Source organism: Parambassis ranga, chromosome 14 (genome assembly GCF_900634625.1).
Source record: "Parambassis ranga chromosome 14, fParRan2.1, whole genome shotgun sequence".
NCBI lineage: Eukaryota > Metazoa > Chordata > Actinopteri > Ambassidae > Parambassis > Parambassis ranga.
Genome location: NC_041034.1, coordinates 13,538,291 through 13,561,642, shown reverse-complemented (window position 1 = coordinate 13,561,642; position 23,352 = coordinate 13,538,291). Strand labels below are relative to the sequence as shown.

General features: G+C 40.7%; 1 protein-coding gene across 5 annotated transcripts in view; it reads right to left on the bottom strand.

Moving 5' to 3' along the window:
• gria3a (glutamate receptor, ionotropic, AMPA 3a) overlaps positions 1-23,352 on the bottom strand; it is a 56,552-nt gene that overhangs the window by 2,226 nt on the left and 30,974 nt on the right. Inside the window, exons 5-15 of one of the 5 annotated variants that reach the window (XR_003671717.1) lie at positions 20,836-20,889; positions 20,413-20,574; positions 19,903-20,070; positions 19,664-19,768; positions 17,397-17,504; positions 15,394-15,600; positions 13,986-14,359; positions 11,711-11,909; positions 6,175-6,422; positions 5,338-5,452; positions 870-984 (exon numbers count right to left, since the gene is read on the bottom strand). Coding sequence is in view for 3 of the 5 variants with exons in the window: in XM_028421329.1 (XP_028277130.1) it covers positions 870-984; positions 6,175-6,422; positions 11,711-11,909; positions 13,986-14,359; positions 15,394-15,600; positions 17,397-17,504; positions 19,664-19,768; positions 19,903-20,070; positions 20,413-20,574; positions 20,836-20,889 (1,740 nt within the window). In the remaining 2 variants the exon portion in view is untranslated. The remainder of the gene's footprint in view (positions 1-869; positions 985-5,337; positions 5,453-6,174; positions 6,423-11,710; positions 11,910-13,985; positions 14,360-15,393; positions 15,601-17,396; positions 17,505-19,663; positions 19,769-19,902; positions 20,071-20,412; positions 20,575-20,835; positions 20,890-23,352) is intronic. The other 4 variants (XM_028421329.1, XR_003671718.1, XM_028421330.1 and 1 more) reach the window with 4 other exon arrangements.

Here is a 23,352-nt window from a genome sequence, read left to right as displayed (position 1 = left end):
ATGTGTCTGATTCCTCCTCTGGACTTGTCTAAAGAGCTGGGAAGGTGAATGTAGAGAGACTTGCTATCTATCCTGCTTTTTTTTTTTTTTCGCGGCCTGTTTACAAGGCCGTCTAGAGGAAGGCGGTCGTGGTCGTACAGGTCTACAGATCAAACCTTCATTTTCACTATCATATAGCTAACCATCAAAACATCTGTACATTTAAAAAGTGGCAAACTGTGGAAGGTGAACTGAACCATTTTACTGCTATTGAAAGCCAAACAGTAATATTGAAATTCATTTATGTGAGTTTTACCATTTGCATCCTGATCCGTTTGATCATTTCCTACATTAAAAAGTCTATAACTGGCCTATAAACTACATTATATAAATCAAAAATATAAAAATCGTTCCTTACTCTGACACTCCAACTATGAGACATGACTATTAAATACCATTTGACCACCTCATGCTCACATGGTATTTAAAGGTCAGCGTGGACTTTGTCAGAATAAGGACACCTTTGGGAAACAAATGAATAAGACCACTGATAAACTAAATTTCAATAGAGGTTTGGATGAGGAATAGCAGTATAATGATTTCAATTCCAGGTTTTATGGTATGAATCAAAATTGTGTGTAATCATGCTTCAATTTAAAAAAAAAAACTGTCTACATACAGTAGTGATGGAATCGTGTCATGAATGTGAATAAATCCGACTACAGTATGTGTCAAGTGAGTTTAGTTTGTAGTTCTGAAGGCAAACAAAAGCATCATCGTGTCATGATTGACATGTCTGGGAGAATGTATGCTTTAGATGTTTGCACATGAACAAGTTAGGTCAAAATGCATTTTTTGGAATCAGTATAAAAAGACCTGCAGCGACTGACCTTACTTCCCGAGTCCTTGGTTCCACATTCACCCTTATCGTACCACCATTTGTTTTTCAGCTTGTCTAAGATGCCTTGTTCACTGAGTTTCAATACTGCAAGGTTTACAGGAGTTCTTCACGTGGGAAATAACATAAATAACATTGTATTATGTTATGTTATGTTATTCAACTTTTTATCTATACTTTACAAAGCGATAGAGTAGGGTCCTGGCCAACATCATCACAGATAGCAAGCAACACTACAGTATATATATATATGTATATATATGTATAATATATAAATACATGACTTTCATGATCCATGACTACCCTAGCATGCCAGACCCCACCTATATCGCTTTGAGTAATCGGCACACACTGATCACAAATAAAGGTTTAAACTTGCAGAGTAAAAAGCAGCTGCTGCATAGCTTTCAAGGAATGAAAGAAAACAGAAACAGTAAGAGCATATTAGAGTTATTATTATTCTTATTGGTGCTATGGGCAGCCTTTTTATTTTGGGTGTGTAGCAAGGTGGATCTAACAGGAACCCTCTCCTGACTAACAGACAAACACAGCAGGCCAATTTCATTAACAGCTATTAGAAGCTAATGTCTCACAAAGTCACCCCTTTAAATGTGTTTGTAGCGATCAAAGAGCTGCTTCAAACACTGTAATGAGAAGGGGAGGTGACCTTGCTTTACTTCCGTGTACTGCTGTATGATTAGTATCTGTCAGATTAAGGTCAGAAAAGTTTGGTCTCCCCGCTGGAAGCAGGCTGGATTTAGCAGGGGGTTGTATTTTTGTTTTTTTTGTAAGACATTACGCTCCACTTCTTTGACTGCAAGATTTCCAGGTTCCTTTCCTTTCAGAAAAATAAACAGTGTTTGTGATCCAACATCAACAAATATATTGTATTCACCACCGTGTTCTTATGTGTGTCAAATACAAATCCTGTTTTCTGATGATACACACACACACACACACACACACACACACACACACTAAAATTAAAATACACAAATAAATAAACAAAGGCAGGCTGGTGACATGTAGTCCTGATCTCCAGTCAGAGTTCTTTGAAAGGCAAAGTTATGACTACTAAAATGAATCATTTAGATCGTATTATCTGAACACATTTTATATGCTTCAGACAATAAAAGTTTTTTTTTTTGCTTTAGTCATGAGTGATCCTTCAGGCTGTGTGACCACTAACAGCTGCAGATGCACTTTGGCTCCCAGAATACAGATGATTATTATTTATTATATACCATTAAAACATATATTTGTGTACATGTCTCCTCTGTTTATTGTTTATTATTAACTCACATCCAGGATCTGCTGGTAAATCATGTATAATTAGCTGTCATTGAATGTCTGTCTTCTGCAGTAACGATGATGTATCTGCTAGATATATCATCACTTAGTCAAATACAGTGCTTTTTTTCCCCCACCAGCACTAAGAAAAGTACTGGTCATCAGACCCTCAAACACCACCAGGTGGTGACCATGGACTTTTACTGTAGTGCACTGTCCAGGTTTATGACTGGCTCAAAGAATTCTGTGCACTGAAGTGCACTTCAGACACAAACAATTCATAAGAAGATATTACAGAAACATCTGAACAAGGTGTTTGATCATTTTTGTGACACATGCATTTACCTACAGGTGTCAAACACTGTTTCCCTGAAAGTAGCTCAGATTAGTCCTTACTGTCCTTCAGACTTATATTACATTGCAGTGTGTTTGCTGGCTACAGCGTGCTGTGTACTGGTTGAATTGCCCCACCTGGAGAAAGAAAAGAGAAACCCTTTGTGAGCTGTCCCAAACCTCAGCTGTAACAGCCTTTCACAGCTCCACTGAGAGCAACAGGGTGATTTATCAGGGCTGAGTGGATTCACATGTACAACAGACTGAGAGCATTTCTGCAATAAAGCAGTTAGCTCAAATTAAAGTGAAAACCAAGAATAATAACAAAGTGCTGCTGCTGCTTATTGAATTCCACTGCAGCAGGTTACTAACTGCTACACAGGGTTATTAAATGTGGGGGGCAAATATGAATTGTATTCAGACTGAACTATTTGCTGTTAAAAGTGGAGCCTATAGTGGAATATGAGTCAAGAAAACAGACCAATTTCTAACGGAAGCTAACAGAAGACATTTGGTGTGTCTCAACATTCGGGGGGGGGAGGGGGGGGGGGGGCAGGAGTCTTTCTACGGGGTTAAACCAGTGGCAGTAAAGTTTATACTGAAAACAAATTCACTGAAAAATAAGACAGATCTATTCATTGTTTGAAGCTCTGTGTTACAATTCAAGAAAATTAAGGACTCTGCGTCTTTATGCAAATGGCCAGTGTTTGACGTAATGTAATGCCACATGAAAATCCAGCCGAAAAGTTAGAAATATTAATCCAAAATGTGGCAGATTTAGAATCAGTAGCTAATATCTTGCCTCAGAAACACAAGCTTAATGTATAAGAAATGTTAAAAAATGTTGCAGTGGAGTGCCATTTGTAATATAGATATGTGATATATAATACTAAGATATTTAATGCAAAATATTAAAGATTTTAAGATGATAAGATTATAGTTTTTAATTCCTGTTTAAATTTTCAATGAATTTGTTGTCAGTGCCAATAATATTTCAATGTCAATATCAGTATAACCTTTTACAAATTAACCTTTCAATGCCAGTTTTCAAACTGCTATTACTCTCGATTTTGACCTATAAAACTTGTTGAAAGTGTCTCTTATGTTGAATTACATCCAACGTTTCATGTTGACTGATTACAGACAGAACATCATCAACACTTGTGCGATCTATTGTAATGCAATACAACAGCTATAGAGCTTTACATCTTGCATTTGTGAAGCTTAATAATTCATAGTTTTACTGTGTAATTTATGGTATTACATCTTATTTTTAGAATCACTAGCTTTACAAAGAAAGACTTGATGGTTGTATTGAATTTGATACATCGCACAGGTGTTTGTGTTATTGTGTCCTCTGAACTGTCAGTGCTTTACCTTTCAGTCTGTCTGCAGAGCAGGAACACAGGAGGGGAGAAGATGGCAACTGATAACATTCAGGACACAAACCAGACCAACAACCCATGCAAATGACTTACGCACACTGTGTGATGTGAAATTAACTGTCAAGGACATAAATGTTCAAATTGATGAGACTTCCAGTGTGGCGTTTTCCTTCATTTTGTCTGATTGATGCTGTGAACGCTTTTCTCAGTGGTTGTTACATACAATATATTTCAATCTCATTGTTAAATTACTCACACATGCATTTCTGAAAGTGAAATAAGGACAGAAAAAATGTGGCAGTCAGATGTGCTTCTGTTTGCACTGATCATCTACTCTCTGTCTAACCGGGGCCTAAAGGGACTGAGGCAAACTGCCTGCAAGAGGAGACGGGCGTCTTCGTGCTATCCCTCTGGTGGTATCCATGTCCCGCTCACTCAGGAATGGATGACTAGAGTCGATAACAGCAAAGCTTGCCTTGCCTCTTCTCTCAAAATAAGTGCAGGTGTAGTCATGATGCAAGCTGAAGAGCAGAGCAGAGTCGGGCTCTTACTTCGCCCTGGAGTCTCAAACACAAGATCAGGGGCCTCATTTTTTTAGGAAGGTTTGTACAACAGATTTGATTGTATAAGGTCCACCATCAGTGTCAGAGTGTATAAACACTGATGTGGAAAAATACTGTAAATAAGGTTAGACTAGGCTACATATATTCTACTGTCAATTTCTCTTCTTTTAATTTGACATGTAAAGTGAGGCCATGTCGCTTCATGTCAGTCATTACAAAACAAAACATAGTCTCACTTTCAGGTCTGAGCACGTTTACAGATATCTGCACTTTATCCTAGGTTCAAATCAAATCCTCTTGCACAAATGGAGCCCCTGGTCATACCTTATACACTCTACCGTTGCAGGGTTTACCAGGTCAGGGTGGGAAGACTTTTGACTGGCCTTAATGGATCAAGACCAACCAAAGGTTTCTGTCAGTCTTACGCTGGATTTCAGTGAGAGGACGTTGGACAAAAAAGTTCGGACCGTTAGTTGTCAAGTCTGTCATTAGAATTCTCACGTTTTCCTGCAATGCTTAGTCCCCTCAAGACAACGCTGTTCCCCGTCAGATTGGAGAGTGCATATATCTTTCGGCTACATTTGACTCACTTCATTTTCCATTGGCCTGTAGATAGTAAAAACAGAGAAAAAGACCGTTTCTGTCTTTCATAACTACAGGTCAAAAACAGCTACTCTGCCACAGCTACTCTGCCTGTATTCATCTTCCTATCATTGGGCTTTCTCTATTAGCCAAGTAAAGGGTTCCCACTTGATCACAGTTGCACAGTATAAATGGTTAAAAAACATCTGTTAACAGGCGATTAGGCCCCAGAGACTACAGTCAGTGACGACAGCCTTGCCGATTACTCTGTTCTAGAATACCCGACTTTGGTGACATTGAGGCTGACCTTAGAGTCACCTCCCCCGCTGCCGCACTCTCCCTTGTCGTACCACCATTTGTTTTTCAATTTGTCCAAGAGGCCTTGCTCATTCAGTTTTAACACTGCCAGGTTAACAGCATTTCTTGAAACGATAAAACATAACTTGTAAGAAAATGAACAGGTCCGTGAGAAATCTAATATAGAATATTAGTAAAAAAAATACTGATAGAGATCAATGGTTCATCAGGGGAGCACGGGAAGGACAAATTGGTAAAGAATTTCACTAATGTGGGAGGGTAAGAAGCATTTTTACAGCAAAGAAAATGTTAAATATTAGAGAGGTGGCATGGAGGGTTACATTACTTGTAACTGAAGTGTGCGGGATGGGGACATTCTGTCATTGCTGAATTAGAAATAAGAACATCCAGCATGCAGCTTAACATTCATCACACGTGACAGACCAGCATTTTAACTAGCAAATTAATTCAAGAAATATTTCAGTGTCCAATCAGAGGCAATGCAAAAGGGCACCACGGAAACCAGGAGGGAGGAGAGTTTGAAAGGGGGGGAAGAAAAAAAAGAGACAAAACAAACGAAGCGAGGTGACAGAGAACATCAACATTTGAATGGATAAATATAACTAATATACCAATAACCTTAAGAGAAAGAAGAACATAACAGACACAAACCAGATAAACAGAACAAAAGATGGCTGAATGTGCTGATTCAAGTCATAATACTGTTCACTCAGTGAGAAAAAAGAAGAATTAAGGAGCGAGGAAGAAGAGAGTAACAAAAAGGAGACATCAGGGTAGGTGGAATACTATAACAACATGGAGGATATTGTTATATTATCCCACCCACCCTAATGCAGAGCCTTTAGGAGTTGCCACACCATAGCCCTTAGAGTCGAGATTGCCGCCCACTTTCATCGTGTCACATGGCTTCCGCTGCTCTATGTACTCGTTCATAGTGGACTCGAGAAGAAAGGCAAACTTGCCCTTCGACTTTCGTACCCGGGAAACCCCGTCTGGTGTTGTCTTGGCAAACACTGAGGGTTCAGCTGATTTCATGTATGACCACATTTTCTCATAAACTGCTATTTTGGAGCGCTGCATTGGTGGAAAAGAGAGAGAAGACACACACACACACAGGTTAGATATGCAGTGACAGATATGCAATGGGAAAACACACAGGTGCTGTCTTACTGAGAGTTACTACCTCAGCAAGAACGCAATTAAGTGTATTTTCCCAAATTCCTACCAACACAGCTCTGAATCACAGGAAGAAAAAAAAAGCTGCTGCTGCTCCTCTTCTCAGCCCCGAGGAGGGATGTCACAGCAGGTGTTCTGAATCGTTAACACACCTCCTGTGACATCACCAGATTGTCGTGTGGCCAGAAGTGCAACATTTTAGCCGTTTTGATCCTCTTGTAATTTAGAGTGGATTTGCCCTTTAAGTGCAAACAGCGCAGCAGAGGTGGTGGGCTTTGTGCCAGCAGCCTGAAGACTGACAAGCTGGCAGCTCAGCAGAAGTAAACTGCGGGCCATGTTTAGTATCAATATTAACAGAGTGAAGTGACCTCCTCCACCCTCTCTGTTTGTGCTCCAACCAGCAGGTCACTGCAGGAGTCACAGTCATCATAGATGATCAATTCTTTTAATCATCAGTGCTAGCGTAGATGCTTAACTCGTGAAACAGTGCAGCTTGAAACAAAGCTGACATGCTGCTGTAGCAATTTATATTTTAAAGAGTGCTATGATGAAATGTGTTAGCATACAGTGCATCAGTCATTTCATTCATATAACAAAGATACTAAAATAGAAACAAGCTGCTGTTTGCATTTAAATACATCTATTTGTGCATATTTACGTCAGCCTTCCCAGCCTAGTGGTACACAAGGTTATATAATATAATTATGTTACATGTTTTTGTCTGTCTTGTTTTTTAACCTGGGACCACATTAAATGAAGAATTAATGTGTGTTTAGATGCAAAAATGGGACTCTGCATCCATTCACCAAACCTTCACTTAACATAGCAAGTACATCAACCTCTATAGAGGCGGGTCATTCTGTAGGTTGCTCATCACTTCATGATGCTTTAAGGAGTCAGAGCATGTAGTTTAAAAAGGAACAGTCCACATGGATTGAGCTCATGTTGGGCCAAACACAGGACTTTCACCCAGGAGAGGAGTTGTGTGCCATGAGATGAGCTGTCATTTTAATGTGACAGAAAAGTGTCAGTTTCCATCACAGGTTGGATTTATTTGTCTTTGTTTCTATTATTACTCATGAGTCAGTCGGTGTTTCATTATCTTAAGCTAAAAGCTAATTGAAATCCTTAGTGGTATCTTGCGGTGTGACAGGGACTAGGCCTCATTTTATAATGTCACTGTCTTTAACACGTTTGACCTGCTTCCTCGGAGACTGACGGCTTCACCTCTGTGGCCCAGTCAGCTGCCAGCTGGAGCAGCTACAGACATGCACAGCAAAGCCCTGCTCTGACACTCAGCACGCTGCTAAAAATGGCCTGCGAGAGGCTGATCGCTGGTCACCAGGGAGCGGGAGAACACAGCTGTCTACAATAAAGGGAAAAAATAGGGAGGCTGCATTAAACTGGGCTAATGTGACCTTCTGTGCAGGATCTTAGCATTGAGAGGGAGAGGCAAACTTTGACTTGAAACTTTTTGGCTCAATCAATCAAGTACAGAGGAAGGCTAAAACAACACACTTCTACAACATATAATGCTACTGTTATATTGTATGTTGTATATTTTATTATGTATAAAGGAAGATTGGAGGTAGTGTGGCTGGTTTTATCCAGCGTGTATATTCAGTAATTGTGTGAGTCAGTTTTCTATCTGGTAGGTGAAAGTAAATCATCAGAGTGAACCGACAAAGTATGTCAGCCCAGCGCTGTGTACTGCGACATAAATAATTCACCAGAGAAGTAATGGATTGTGGTCTCAGGCTAGTAAGTGAATCATTCCTGACATATGCATGATTTCAGTTCAGTGGATTGTTCATGTAAACACTCCTAACATGACAATAATGGTCAATGACAGGCCTGACCATAGTGTGAAAACTGCGATTCTTTTCTGGGTTATATGAAGCAGCATGCTTGTCAGGTTACAGCTGGTCATCCGTGCTGAAATCTGTGAAACTCCTCATGCCGTCAGACCGATATAACCACAGAGATTTCTTCTCGCTTACAGAAGCTGCAGCTTTAACAAAGACAAATTATATAACAAATAATTATTCGTAATTAATGACTGGTGGAACCACGACAGTGAGGATATGACAAGCTGGTCATGTCCTCTGGCCAGTGAAAAAAAGAACAAATGTGTTTATTGACTGTCATCCGTTGTGGAAACAGACTGGTTCCTCTTCCAGCTAATAGTTGATCTGCCTGACAGTGATTCAGGCCCTGTGTGTGTGTGTCTGCCACACTGTCATCACAAAACAGACACAACAGGCCAAATAAAGCCGGCACGCTCGCTCTAGTGTCTTTATATTTATCGGCATGTAACAGTCAGTTATGTGCATGGGTAAGTATGTAATCATTGCTGATTTACTGTATGTTTATGATCAGTGGAAACAAATTTATACAGAAACTAAACAAGGGCATGGCTCATTAAGCAGCACCTCCATTATTAAAATCATTCCCAGCTCCCTTTAATTATCACTTATGCTCCCTGTGTTTCTTTTTAGCAACCTTTCTTTGATACACAGCCAAATGCATCCATGTCATATAAGTTTTTTGATGTTTTTGCAGGTTGAGTAAAAGGATATCATCACAGAATATTATACCACTATATACAGTATATAAGAATGCAGATTAGGATGATTAGATGTCAGATTTCTTTTAAAGGAATACTTTGTTTTTGCCAGTTTGTATTAAACTTGACTAGCTTAGCATGGCATCTGCTTTCAGCTATAATTCTATGTTTACTGTACAAATATATGTATGTAATCCAAAAGGGTTCAAACTGCTTCTCCATGGCTTCACAGAGCCCTGTGGCTTGAAGACAAAGTGTGCTTTAAATCTGTTCTAAACACCCAAAAAAGTGGTAAAAAACTGCCATGTTAACTATCATCATGTTATGATGCTATCATCATATGTTATGTGCCCTAAGGAGGCAGTATGATACATCCTCTTTGATAACCACTGTAAAAGCCATCTACAGCTCCTATTAATCATTAGCTTTTAATCACCAGATTTCAATAGCTGCTGTTCAGAAATGCTCCACTGCACTGACATTTCCAGTTTGTAGGAGAAAGGCCCGGCATTTATCACTCCAGATGAAGTCACTACACGCCTGTCAATTATCTCCTCAGGAGCACCTCTGATAAATCACATCCTGCCAAATGCATCATGGATTACAGCATCTACAGAGTGGAAGTGCTGTTTATGGAGCTTCTTTTAATGTGATGATTAATCAGGAAGCCTCTAAAATATCCAATGTATTTGGTGGATGAAAAAAAAACACATGCATTTAAATGGAGATGTTACATCAGCCAATCGCCTCTAATTTGATCTTTTCTCTCGTTCATTATCTTTTGTACATCAGCCTCTTGAGACAAATGGTGAACAGTTTTTAGTTCTTCTATCTTGAATGTAAATATGGATATTTAAACTAAACTCCAGCAAACTTTGTTAGAGCTTCTTGAATAATATGACATCTGTTCTCTATCCCTCCAGTCATAATAAACAGAGCTTCTCCCAGAAGTCTAGTTTGATTTATGGCAGAATGAGGGACTTGCTGCCTGAAATTATTTTTGCAGTTTTGAAAAGATCTTTGTGACAGCTGGTATGATTTCCAAACATGCTTGTAGGCTTTTTGCAATATATAAACCCTCATCTAAACTGTCCTAAATAAATTCATGTAATGCTGTAAAGTGCAGCAGGCGGCAACTTACACCGACCTCTTCAGCACTGATCATAGCAGTTGCTCCATTTCAGCTTTTAAAGCTCGGTACAGTTTGGCACAGCAGACCATGCCATTCTGCTTGAACGCCTTCATAAATTGGTTGGGTAACAGAAACATTACACTCAGTCACATCCCTGCAAAATCAGTCCCTCTCACAGTTAAACATTGTCTCCTTTGTCTTCGCTGTGTTTTATGCATGCACGCTTTAATTTAATTATGCATAGTCTGACTCTAACAAGAAAGCTCTCTCCTGCCAGCAGCAGATAAGCAGACCTAGAAGACAGAAACATGCTGTAATATTAATGTTATAATGTTTATAAATCTCAAAGGGGACTATGTGATTTCCCTAACTCCCTACAGACCCATGCAGAATCTGAAACCAACACAAACCACCAAGTTTAAAGGAGAGTGCAGTTTGGATTTATCAAACGTCTCAAACAATCACACCAAGAGAAAGACTTGGTCCAAAAATAGAAACAGCTCAGAGCCGGACCTTGGATGTGAATGACATTTCCATTTCCAAGGAACAGGGAATCTTCTGTGAGATTGCACTTTTGTGACGGAGGCCAGCAAATTGGAATTATAATGGCATCTTCTGCTTCTCCTTCAAAGTTTTTTTCCTTAAGTTTCGAACACACAGACAGAAGAACCCAAAAATCAGACTGAGCTGTCACTTCAGTCTTTATAAACGGCTGAGCCAGAGACAGGACTACAGCCAGTTTCACAATGTTAACACACACACAGTCTTACACAATAATCCTGTTTTTTTCTTAACTATTAAGGCTGCACTGCGTGACTTTGATTTGCACCCTTGCTTCGGCAGCCCTTTTGAGTAATGAAGACAGAAATGAATCTGCATATTCGCAGAGACACAGCGAGGCTAATCAAAGTTTGGTTTATGACTCCACAGATGGTTGGAAGAGGGTGCATAATTGTCCCAATGTCATAGCTGACAAAAAAACTGAGGAAAAAAATGATTTTAATGGAGAAATCCAGAGTTAATTTTCTGGACAGAGTGGATTTGCGTTCAGCCTGATAACGGGTGCCCCCTCTTTCACCATAACTCAGACCTGTTGCAGGCACAGCAGGACTGATGTTCATCTTAAAACAGCATCTTTTAACTCACTTGCCAAAACTGTGCACCGCTTTCTTTTAGCTGTTTACCCCTTTAGAAGTACTTAATTACTTTTTATACAACACAGTGTTGCACAGTTTTACGATGTACTGAATTAATCAAATGTAGTTGCAGTACATTTGGTTTCAGTACATTGGGGAAGTGCTGTATCAAGGAAAATAATAGAGTTCTAGGCCTTATTGATTATCCTTTCAATTTATTACCTGGCAGGTAATAAATCAAAACCCACCTCCAGAGACTAATTCGGCTTTGTGCTTTTGGCCCGCATAGCATTAGAGGAGGTCTTGTTACACACTGCCGTGACAGCAGGTGACAGCTGGTTGAGACACTTACCCTAAAGAACTCCTTAGTGGAGCCTGAGTCTAACGTCCCATAGGCAATTTCTGTCTGCTTGGCCAGATCCTCCGCGCTCTCAATCGGTGAAACCATCCTCTCCACTGTGAGGAAGGCAGCCAGGTTAGCCGTGTAAGAAGAGATGATGATGAGGGTGAAGAACCACCACACCCCTCCGACTATACGGCCGGACAGAGACCTGGGAGGAGGAGGAGGGAAAGCAGACATAAAGACATGAGAGCAGCTTCTGACTTAGGAAGGGAATTTTACACTTTTGGATAAACTGTCCAGTTGATCCATTAAATGATGAAAACGATCCGCATGTCTGATGTGATCTATGTGAACACATACTTAAAACATAACTTAATTATATAGAGGTATCATTAACTCATTATAGCCGCCTATACAGCTGAGTAATTCTCTGAAAGCAATAATGCGCCTCATTAAGTCAGCAGAGCTGTGTCCACATTTAGTTTTGGAACTACTCCAGGTGAGGACACAGCAGCACAAGACTCTGTCCACTGTCAGTGTCACTGTGTATATTTCATGTATTTTGTTGAAATAAAGCAAGTCTACCAAGCAGCTGCAATCTGCAAAAGCTGCTCTCACTGTTGTAAAGCCCTCCTGCCACAATAAGAGGACAGAGTAAAGTAAAGGCACTACAAGACTCTGTCTGTTATCTCAGTCAAAATGTGATGAGCCAAACTGCTCCATCACACTCAGATACTCCCATCCTGCTCGCTGGTCCTTAACCAATTTTTCACAGTTTTCACATAAGCGTAAAGGCTCCGACTTCAAATGTGCTCTTCGCAGTTAAACCCTGGGTTCATTTTTTTTTATTCGACTATTCTCTCTGGTGCCGCCATAAAATTCCACAATGACACACACACACTCTAACACACACTGTGCTATAGTGGATGAACTCACGTGTATCCATTTCATATGTGCTGAATTCCTGCATTGCAGATGTACTGCTCTGCGTTTCTCCTAATACATTTTTTTCACAGCTCAATACACACATTTATAGATGCATCTGTTTGTTATTGACCTGCTGAGAGGACATCTAATCTGTAACATTTGTTGTTTATGTGATACTTCTTTATAACATCTGGTTGGAGAGTGAATTAATGTTTTTTTTTTGTCTGATTTCAGCCTTATAAGACAGGAAGAAGAAGCAGCGCTCTTCCTGCTGAAGTCAAGAAATGGGTAAACACAACATTGTGAGATGCTCTTGGCAAGCGACCATTATCACCCACACAACACGCTCCAGACAAGAAGACGATTTCAGCAGAATGAAAAATGAGAAGGCCAAACAAGTGTACACATTAGCATTGCTTCCCATTGCAGGAGACAGGTCCTGGACACTGAGAGAATGGAATCTGGTGCTTAACTTGCAATGTTTCTTCAAACAGGATCATCTGATGGTCACACAAAGGGTAAAGCTGCAACAATGTGTTGATATTGGTATTCCGGTTTGATTCTTGATAAAATGAGAAAATGCTCTTTTAACAGATTTCAGTAATTGATTGTATTGACAAAAACTAAAGATCTTTTCCCAATAAAAGAAAATAAATTTAAATGTACTATTAATTTATAAAACCCCACACAATTTTATTAACTCCACTTGATATCAGACAGATGTGAGAAACCTTCTTCTTGAACTTATTTGATCTTCAACCAGTTTTTCACAATCTTCCAGAGGTGAAGAAAGAATATCAGCAGCAAGAACTTTCCAAGCAGAAGTCAGTGACACCACAACAGTGACGAGTTAAGAGGCAGGTGGATGGATGGATGGATGAATTGAGGGGTTAACTGGATGACTGTCGTATTGGAAAAATGCATAGTGAAGTTATGATGCTGATGGTTTCCTTATGCACAAAAAACACTATATGCGCCAAGTTGATGACCGTAAAATGGGACATGCAGCAAAAACACAGTAGCCCTCCAAAAGTCATGAGGAACACAAGCCGCTTCTTTGAATGAAATGTAATGAGCCCTGTGCATTTTACAGCCCTCAGCATGGTGGATATAAGTTATTTTGTGGATGCAGAGCATCACTGGCAGCATGCAGCTTCAAAACAAATGGAGGGACAGTACAGGCTGAGGGAGGGGAAGTGCACTGAAGTGGAGCATCTTAGGTGGACAGGAGAAGAAGCAAGGCTCAAAATAACCTATATGCACCATTGCAGGATGGAAATGCATGTATGGGACTATAAAATGCAGAGAGATGACAGGGACATCTGAGAGGTGGTGGATAATGAACACAATAACCAACCTTGGTGAGATATCGCATCCTTGCTGCATGAAGGCACCCAGGGAGAACCACAGGCTATTAAAAATCCCAAAGTCGTTGGGCGGGTCAGGGGGGCTCTGAGGGTCTTTGGCCTCATCGTTCTCATCCAGATGCCACTCATAAGGGCTGAAACGGCTCACCAGGAAGAGCACCACACTCACGCCGATATAGGCGAAAACTATACACATCCAAATCTCATAGGCCAGTGGGTCCAGGAAGGAAAACACCCCAGGCTTGGACTTTTGAGGCTTCTTAATCATAATGGAGATTCCCAAGCTCATGAAGGGTTTAGAGAAGTCTATCACTTCTTCCCGCACCAACGTTATAGTTAGCGGAGCCACAGCTATGTCAGCTCTCTGTAAGAATGGGAACAGGCACACTGGGAGTTAGTCTGACAGAAGAAACCATAAATAACCAACCAAAGCATTAAATATTGATTTAATAAAGGAAATATTGATAAACTGCAATCCAAACTAACCTAGCTTTACAGTGTGTTCATAGAGTAAACAGATTGGACAGGCTGAGATGTTGAAATGCTGCGGCTTAGTATATACTGAATAGAAGACCTGCGATAAAGGCAGTGTGACGGAATCTGCCATTTGAAAATGAGTCACTCAGCATTTGTGTTGGTTAATGTCTTTGTCTCCATCCAAATCTCCTCCATGAATCAAGCAGGAAGACAGAGGTGGAGGCGCTTATGTAAGCAGTTCATGAAATGTGAATCAGCCTGTTAAGTTCACCTCTATAACATCCTCTGCAATGCCTCACAGGCTTATCAGTTAGTATAAGAATGCAGTGACAAATGCTTGCAGCGACTGGATTTGAACAAATATGGAAATACTGTAGGTAACAGAGGGAAAGTTAGCTCGGTCTAAGTGATTATTTATTGTTGTATGAGTTCATTTGTACCTGAGCATGTCACAGAGGCATTGCTATGGCCATATCATTGACTCTATGGGGTCATCTCTGTTAACAGTGGAGTCATAACTACAGGTGTAGGACTGTCCAGGAAATTCTGCACTGATACACTGCGCTTTTTACATTCCAGTCAGCCATGTGGGATTTTTAACATTATTTATTCATTAGTTGAGGCCTCATAAAAAATGAAAATGATCATGTAGCAGCCAGTTTAAGTGTGAGTGATCCTCAGCGCATGATCAAAGCAGTCAGGCTGAATGTACAGTGGAAGAGGGGCTTTCCAAAACTCACTCACAATTCACCTTCAACAATAAATGCATCTCTGAGTGTATCACTGCTCAGAACCATAGAATCAGATTAGATATAATGATGGATCATTTGCGTATGGCCTGAGTGAGTTTTATTAAACCTCTCTTCATGGTTAAGTAACCCACTCCCCTTATAAGAGCTACAAGGATGGACTAACACTTACCCCATAAACCAGTTCACCCACCATCCCATTCCATGTCTTGGTCTCTGGATCTCTGGCTCCGTATTTCCCATCTGGCACTACTGACAGCTTATACTTTATCCCCACATGTTTTGCAATTTCAGCAGCTAAATCGACACAGTAGCCTTCATATCTGTCATTCCCATCCATCTGCATATAGTTTTTCTTGTACATCACATATGGAGCTTCCTGTTAATCAGACATAATTTCAAGTTTATAAAAGAGAAATTGCACACACACACATTTGGCCAGACCTTGTGGGGGTTACACAAGGCCTTCAACCGGTTGCATGCACACATGCAGGAATGGCAAACAAAACAGATGTGGGTAACATGAAAAGACAGACAGACAGGTTAAAGACAGGACATTACTTCAGAAGGGGGGGGGGGGTCCAGACAAACAAAATGGAGCTGACTGTGCCAACAGGATAAGCAAAGCATCTAACACATATAAGGGAGGCAAAGCAGGATATCCAGGGTGCCTCATACAAACCTGGTCCAAAATCTATGTCTGTGGAAATGGACAATAGGTGGGAGGACAGGGGTTACATGTGCTTTGCATCAGCGTGGCACAGGGGACAAGACAAGCTGAATGAAGCACTCTTCCAGTTCATAAAGTAAACATCAGTGACAGCAGAGAGATTACAGACATCAGAAACACTGAGAGTCATACATTCATCTAGCACATATTAATTATGACTTTTTAACTAATAAAACTTTACACTGACTCAATTTTCATCATTGCAACAAAATAATCTGCTTGTCGCCTTGATCGTGCAGATACACTAATCACCTCTGTGCCTTCAATTCCAATAAAACATCATAGAAATCCTCTGAAATGTAAAACATGTTTGCCATTAAAAAGGTGAACTAATGTCACCCTCTGGATGTTCAGAAATTGCATATTGCTCGGTATATGGCATGTACATGTTTCTCAGAGGTTATTTCAGTTAACAACACAACATGTTTCTTCATTTCTTGGGGATTCTTCAGAGGAGATCCAGCAGGTTTGCACCTTCATTGTTTGAGCCCTCTTCCACTCTGTAGTCATGAACAATGTTATGTTAAGACAAAATGAAAGAATCACACCCCGTGATAAAAGGGTGGCCTTTCATCAGATATGATATTTTATTAATGGAAAGTAATAAAAGCAACATGAAGTTAATGAAATGACTGTGGTGTGTCTAAATAACAACAGTTTTATTCAAATCAAAAGCATGCCTGGCACATAGACAATAAAGCAATGGCACTACGCTGCTGCTTCCTTCCCCTCACTCTTAATGTTGTTGTGCTTCCAGTATGACAATCATGAGTTTCCAGACATTGAAATGAGAATGTGTGACTATTACATTCTGAATTTGCCTAAGATGCAAACATAATAGGCAAAGTCAGAAGGAACAAGGAGCCATGGTTTTAAATGTAAGATAAGGCGCACCTTATCGTACATTTAAAAATGGCCGATGACTGCTAACCTGCTGCTGTAGCTAGTCTGACTACACTAACCCTGATCATAATCCAAGCTCTGAGGTCACTTGAAATAAATTTGGATAAAGTGGATAAACAGCCGACGGCTGCAGCCGTTGGATGTTTATGTCCTTCTTGTGTGCAGATCATTTCATTTCTCTCGTGAGAATCAGCGTCACTGACAGATTACTTAATGAGACGGAAACATTTTTACTTACGTATGCACTGAATGTAAATACGATGGTTTTTATGTCTATAGTTATCTTTACCAAAGCCGTTATTGTGATGTCACTACTACAACAGCCCACTGTCATATAAATAAACCAAAATGCTTTGGCACCCACACGGATACAGTTGAAACACTCGTTGTGAATCGACTGTTTCAACATGTAGTGAGTGGATGGAAAGCAACTGAAAACAAAATAATTCTACCCTCCCAGGACAGATTGCAACAATGGACACCTTGACCTTGAGTGGCAGAAATCTTAATGTGAAACACTTAGAACCTGCTTCAGAGTGTACCATAATAGTAGTGACCACAATTGTTCGGTTTTCCACAGAAGAGGACTCGTTGGCGACCTGCTGATCCATTATATATACAAATTTTTCGTACTCATTCCAGTAGCCGATCTGAAAACGACACAAAGGTTTGCAGTTATTACAGGAAGCAGAAAGACAGACTTACAGTAGAGTTTCCTAGTGATTTGTATGGCTCTATCTGAAGACAGTGTTGGTTTTGCCTGGTGCATGATTTAATAAAAAGCCTGTAGTGGTGCTTCTCACTTCACCTGGGCTACACTTCAGCAGAGTAGGAGTAATCTATTCCTGGCTCGGCTTACATAACAAGAAAGTAGGACCAATCGAGCACCAGGAGACTGATACAATGAATACCAGGAAGACAAATCTCATAGTCTAACAGTGCTCTTCTATTAATACTACACAAAAGACATGGTGTAACACAAAAACAGAAAAAAACCGGCCTGTGTCTGCTCACTCTCAGATGATTACTGTAACACTCAGTACTCACTCTGTTGTCACTGCAGATTGTCTCACACTGAGAGAGGACGTGAGGCCTGCTCTGATGTAAGTTGTCCTGTGAGCTGAGCTATGTGGACATTATGGGGCCACTCCATTTTGGTGCCAGCATTTTGTGGGGTGCTTCAGGGTCATAGAGCTACTGTAGTGCAGCCACAGCACTGGCATCAGGGGTGTTGCGTGCAAGTGTGTGTGCAGTCAGGCAGTATTGTTTTTGCCTTTGGCATGCCCAATAATACAATCCCAATTACAGCAGCGCAGTGGTCACAGCACATTAACACCCGAGTATGTAAAGTCCGGCTGAAATGTTAAAAGTTAATTCAATTCGAGATGTTTTTTTTCATGTATTGCAGTAGTTTTACAGTAAAACACAAAATGATTAACCCTTTAAATATATATATAATATATAAAAATATTTACCAACACATTTACAAACATTTTATTATTTTACATTATTTTATCTAACCAAAATTTAACAGCCCAGAGTCACTCACTGCACCTTCAACAGATTTTGAGGTCTGCTGAGGAATCCTAGCCCATTCTTCTCTCAAGCTCATCCAGATTTGATGCTTTTAGGCATGGACCCTGGTCTTTACTACACTCAACAGAGTTTCAATCAGATTTAAGTCAGGGCTTTGTGCAGATCAGTCAATAACGTTCTCTTCAATCGCCTGGAAGTGGTTCTTAAGAAGAAGAGAGGTTTGGGACGTTACTTTGGGATGATGTCATGTTGGATTAGGAAACAAAACAAGAGTTTTGCTGCCAACTGTTTTAAGTTTTCTAAGATAATCTGCATCTTTTTTTTCAGGATTACTTCCACCCTGACAACATTCACAGTTCCAGATGCACTGAAGCATCCAAACAGCAAACAGCATTATACTGCCACCACCGTGTTTGACTGTGGGAATCGTGTTCTTTGTGTTATACGCCTTTTCCATAATCAACATAATTTTTGGTTTCCTCAAGGGAATCACTACAGTTCAGTCACTATAGAGGCTAAAGTAGAGGGTATAATCTATGAGTATGAACAGTGTGACTACATGACAAGTTAACTGGCTAAACGGCTATTCCAAGCCAGTGCACCTCCTCCCAGTAGATGTTTTATTTGCTAGTCCTAACAATCCAAGAAGCAAAAGAGACATGTGTCCATGCTCGTAGGCACAATGGGCACATTGTGGCTGAATGCTAATGTGTGCTCCAGCTCAGAGGCTTTAAACACAATAGGACATCAAATCTGTACTTTCAAGAGTGTTGATTTTCCTTTTTTCTTCCAAAAAAGGAACATGTGAGAACATTTAAAGTGACAGCTTCTGTGCTGTAACATTAAAAGCTGCTCTGTAGTTTTAAAGTCAGATTTTATAAACACACGGCGGCTCTCCCAGAAACACTGAGTTAATCTTTAATTTGCTTCTCAGTATCTCATCATCTAAACATTTCATAGATTGGTCCAGTTTCCTTCTGCAAGGCTCGGCAGATTCTCTGTGGATACTATCCAGATCAGAATCTCAGAGGGAACAGGAGCTCACATGATTTGGGTTAGATTTTGGCAAATCTGGGCTGCTGGCAGCTTCTGTTCAAATCAGAATCAACCCTAACTCGTGTGCTGCCAGCATGCCAAGAGAAAGAAAAACCCAGCTTCAAAATTGTCTGCATTAGAAAAGAAACCATGGTGATATCCATGTGGTATGGTGAGTGTTTTAATTAAACAAAGACTAAATTATGATAGGTGTTTCCACAGCATTTTGCTCACTTACCTTCCTGGGGCCTGCGGTCTTCATCTCGTACACATCGATTGTGTAATTAGATCGTCGACCAAATGTGTCAAACTGGATGTTTCCTGTCATACCTTGTACTTGGACCTGCCAGGCACATAAAGAAAAGAATGATACCATCTGTTCCTAAGATGCTGTGGGCACATTTGTGCTGTATGTTAACATAACAGAACTGGTTCAAACTAAACAAACAATAAGATGGCACAGCCCCCTGGTCCTACCATCTTGAGGGCTCTCTCTATGTCGATGCCTTGGCTCCAGGGCACGGCAGGGTTGGCAAGGCAGTCTCCCGCACTCCCCCTGCGAGACACGTCCACTCGCTGCCGCCGAAGATATCGGAAGGCCTCTGCGATCACCAGGATGGCATCGTGGGTCAGTGCTGATGTGTACTGAGAAAAAGGCCACAGGAAACCCCAGTGACGCACAGCAGTGACATCAGGGAAAACACAGCACTGCACCGTCACCGCAGCAAGGTTATTATTTCCACAGAACTCCCCAGAGAGCACAGCTAGGTATCAGCATGTTAAGCAAAAAAAAGCCCTGCATAATGATTGATATATACATTGTTCACATACAAAGGCCGTCTAACAACATTTCTGACATATTTCTCTTGTTTTACACAAGTTAGAAGTTGGAAAAGAAAGTGGCACTGACGGGTAATGATCGGGGGGGGGGCTTTGAAGATGCTAGATAATATGCAACTGCAGCATAAGCAGCCATGCCTCACTGACCTTCAGTGGAGTGTTTTTGGCTTCTGGAAATTCTCTTTCATCCAGGCGCTCCCAGCGCTGGAGGAACTGCTGGACGATGGGGCTGTCTGGGCTGATGATCTGGAAGCCTGTGATGTTGGCTCCACCAGAAAACACCCTGTCCAAGCTCATGTTGGAAAAACCCTGGGAGCAAAGAGCACAAGTTACAGACAGCAAAGTGGAGAGAGGAATCATTAGCAGAAAACGAAAAAAAGCGGCTTTAGCTTTTCACTTCAGTATAATTGCTACACGCAATTGTAAGTCTATTATATTAGGAGAGGTATGCTGCTGATATTATACCATATCTACTGAGAGTGTTGCATGCCTTTGTGTTACATTGCATCACACAGTGCACTGCTGTCTTGAACTTTTTACTGTGTTGCGTTGAACTGTTTAACGTCTCACCAGGTTGGCCAGGATGTAGTGGTATCCTCTGCTGTTTTTCCCTGACGTCACCACCTACAGTTTGCAGGAGAAGAGACACAGAGTGAGTCACATTCACATCTCGCATTACTGAGAACACTTAGCATGCTGCCATTCAGAGATGACAAAGACCTTCGATTTCAGAATAAAAAGAACAGGGGGAAAAATCAGACATTTTAGAGTGACATTTGCAAGGGCAGGAGGGCGCGTGTGAGCACACCCGCACATGTGTGTGTGTGTGTTTTTATGAGACACACACAGACAGTGGGGAGAAACTGTGATGACAGTGCTTGTTCCTTTCCATTAACTTCAACATATAAAATAAGGTCAAGGCTCTGGCAAACCTCCCTCTCTCTCTTTTCTGCAGCTGCCTGCCTCTCCCTGCTCTGCCTGTCTCAGTCACACACTAGACTTAATTAAACCTAAAATGTTGTACAGCACCTGTCTGAGCCGACCGACACACACACACAGAGCTGATCTTGCTGATTTCTTTAAACTTTTTCACCAGTCAAACCTCTCTTTCTCTCCATATCTCCCAGGATTCTGATTCACCACCATACAAAGCTTCAAAAGGATACTGTGGGGGTGGATAGTTGTTTTTTTTCTGTCTGTTCACTTTCTACACTCCTCCACAGTTTTGATAAGCATACTCAGCCTCTGAAATCATCTAAATGTTAAATGTCCAGAGCGATAGTGATACCGCACTGGGAGATTTTATAAAGGACTCACATACAGATTTTTTAAAGCACTCTGAATCAAGGACAAGCATCTGTGTGGTGTATTTTTAGTGCCTCTTACATGTCTATGCAGGCACACAGTATCTGTCCTGTATCTGCATGCAATCTCACATTCCATCCACACTTGTCTCTGGGAAAAGGGGGACATCCTTGATGCTGCATGCTCATAGCTCTGTGCAATTTCCTTCCTTGTGTGCAGTATTTTTTCACCTCCACCTCACCCCACCACTACATGAAGACTTTTCTCTTCTTTGCACTTCAACTTGCATTTTTAGGCATCCTTTTTAGATGGAGCTGCGATGGTCCAAGTGCAGCAATCACTCAATGAAGCTGCGCTGCCTGGAGTGACTGGCTACAACTCTTATTTCTCACACACTCAAGGAAAAAGCACAAGATTTCACACTTCTATATAAAGTCTGAGGGCCAAAAGATGTGTTTATGATTTTACCGTAGACACGCTGTTGATGACTCAAACATTAATTAGCAAATAAATGGAGTTTTACTGCCGCTACACAGAGGCTCGTGTGTGGGTGCACAAAAACCCAAGATAAAAGTTTAACTGCACGTGCGTGTTTAAATAAACAGCAGCGTAGCGTGAAATGTCACATGCCTCTACACACCCAGATATCATGGCTGACATAGAAATGAAGGCATTTGATGCACGATGCTGATTCTATATCTGTTCACATTTGGCTGATATATTTATCTTTTGGCTTTTCAGTTGAAGGTTTTCTCTTCAGAACAAACAATATTTTGACTTGCAAAAAAACTAAATCCTCTGACAGCTGCAGCCGCAGTCACTCAGTTGGCAGCGAGCCCAGAGGAAGACAGACGAATAACTAAGGCTGAGAAATGGCTGAACTTTTTCCTTGATAAATGAGAAAAAGGGATAATTGTGAAAGATGGCGTCTGTTATTATTTAACAATCATTCAGTGCACCAACAATAGCAAACTGAACAAACTCTGACTGTCATGAACCAGCGTGAATCAGATCAATCCTTTACACTGTACATCTGTCAGAAAAACATATATATATAAACATACATATATAAACATATATATGACTGAATATGACTGAATTACATATTTCTGGTACTAAGCTGTGTGTACGGTGCTTTCAAGTTCTGTTAAAATATTGTTAAAACTTTTATTTTTATGTCACGCTACAGGAGCAAAACACATATTCTTGTGACAGACATGTTGACGTGATTTGCTGTGGGATCTGACTCCTCCTGTGCTGGGATAAGATAAAAAAAAGCATCTGGGCATAACAAATATTTTTAGGATCTTGATGCTCCACTTTCACGCTCCCCCCTGGGATGAATGCTTTTTGTGACTGTATGTGAAACAAACGGAAGCCTGGAAAAGGTCAGGCACTACCATCTGAGAGAACCAACTCTTTTATTGTCATGGGACTCACAACTTCGTCTCTGTCAAAAAATCATCTCTCACAAAGAAGCTTCTTCAGACAGCTCAGGGAAACAAAAGACCTGCAGCCTGAAAACAAGAAGGAAGCTGCAGCACTGACTGGCTTCTAAAGTTTGAATGTTCATTGAATTGAAAGGACAAACTGGACCTTAAAATGCAAAAGACCAACTAAAAAAAAAGTCTTCATCATTAAATTTAAATTCATACTTGTTTGAAGTAATTATGCAGTGGTGGTCCTGCTGGGTTAGGCCTCAAATCTACAGCTGCTGTCCGTCTTTAAAGTAGTTGTAAGACACTGTGTATCAGCAGGAAGCCTCCCTACAAACATGGACTG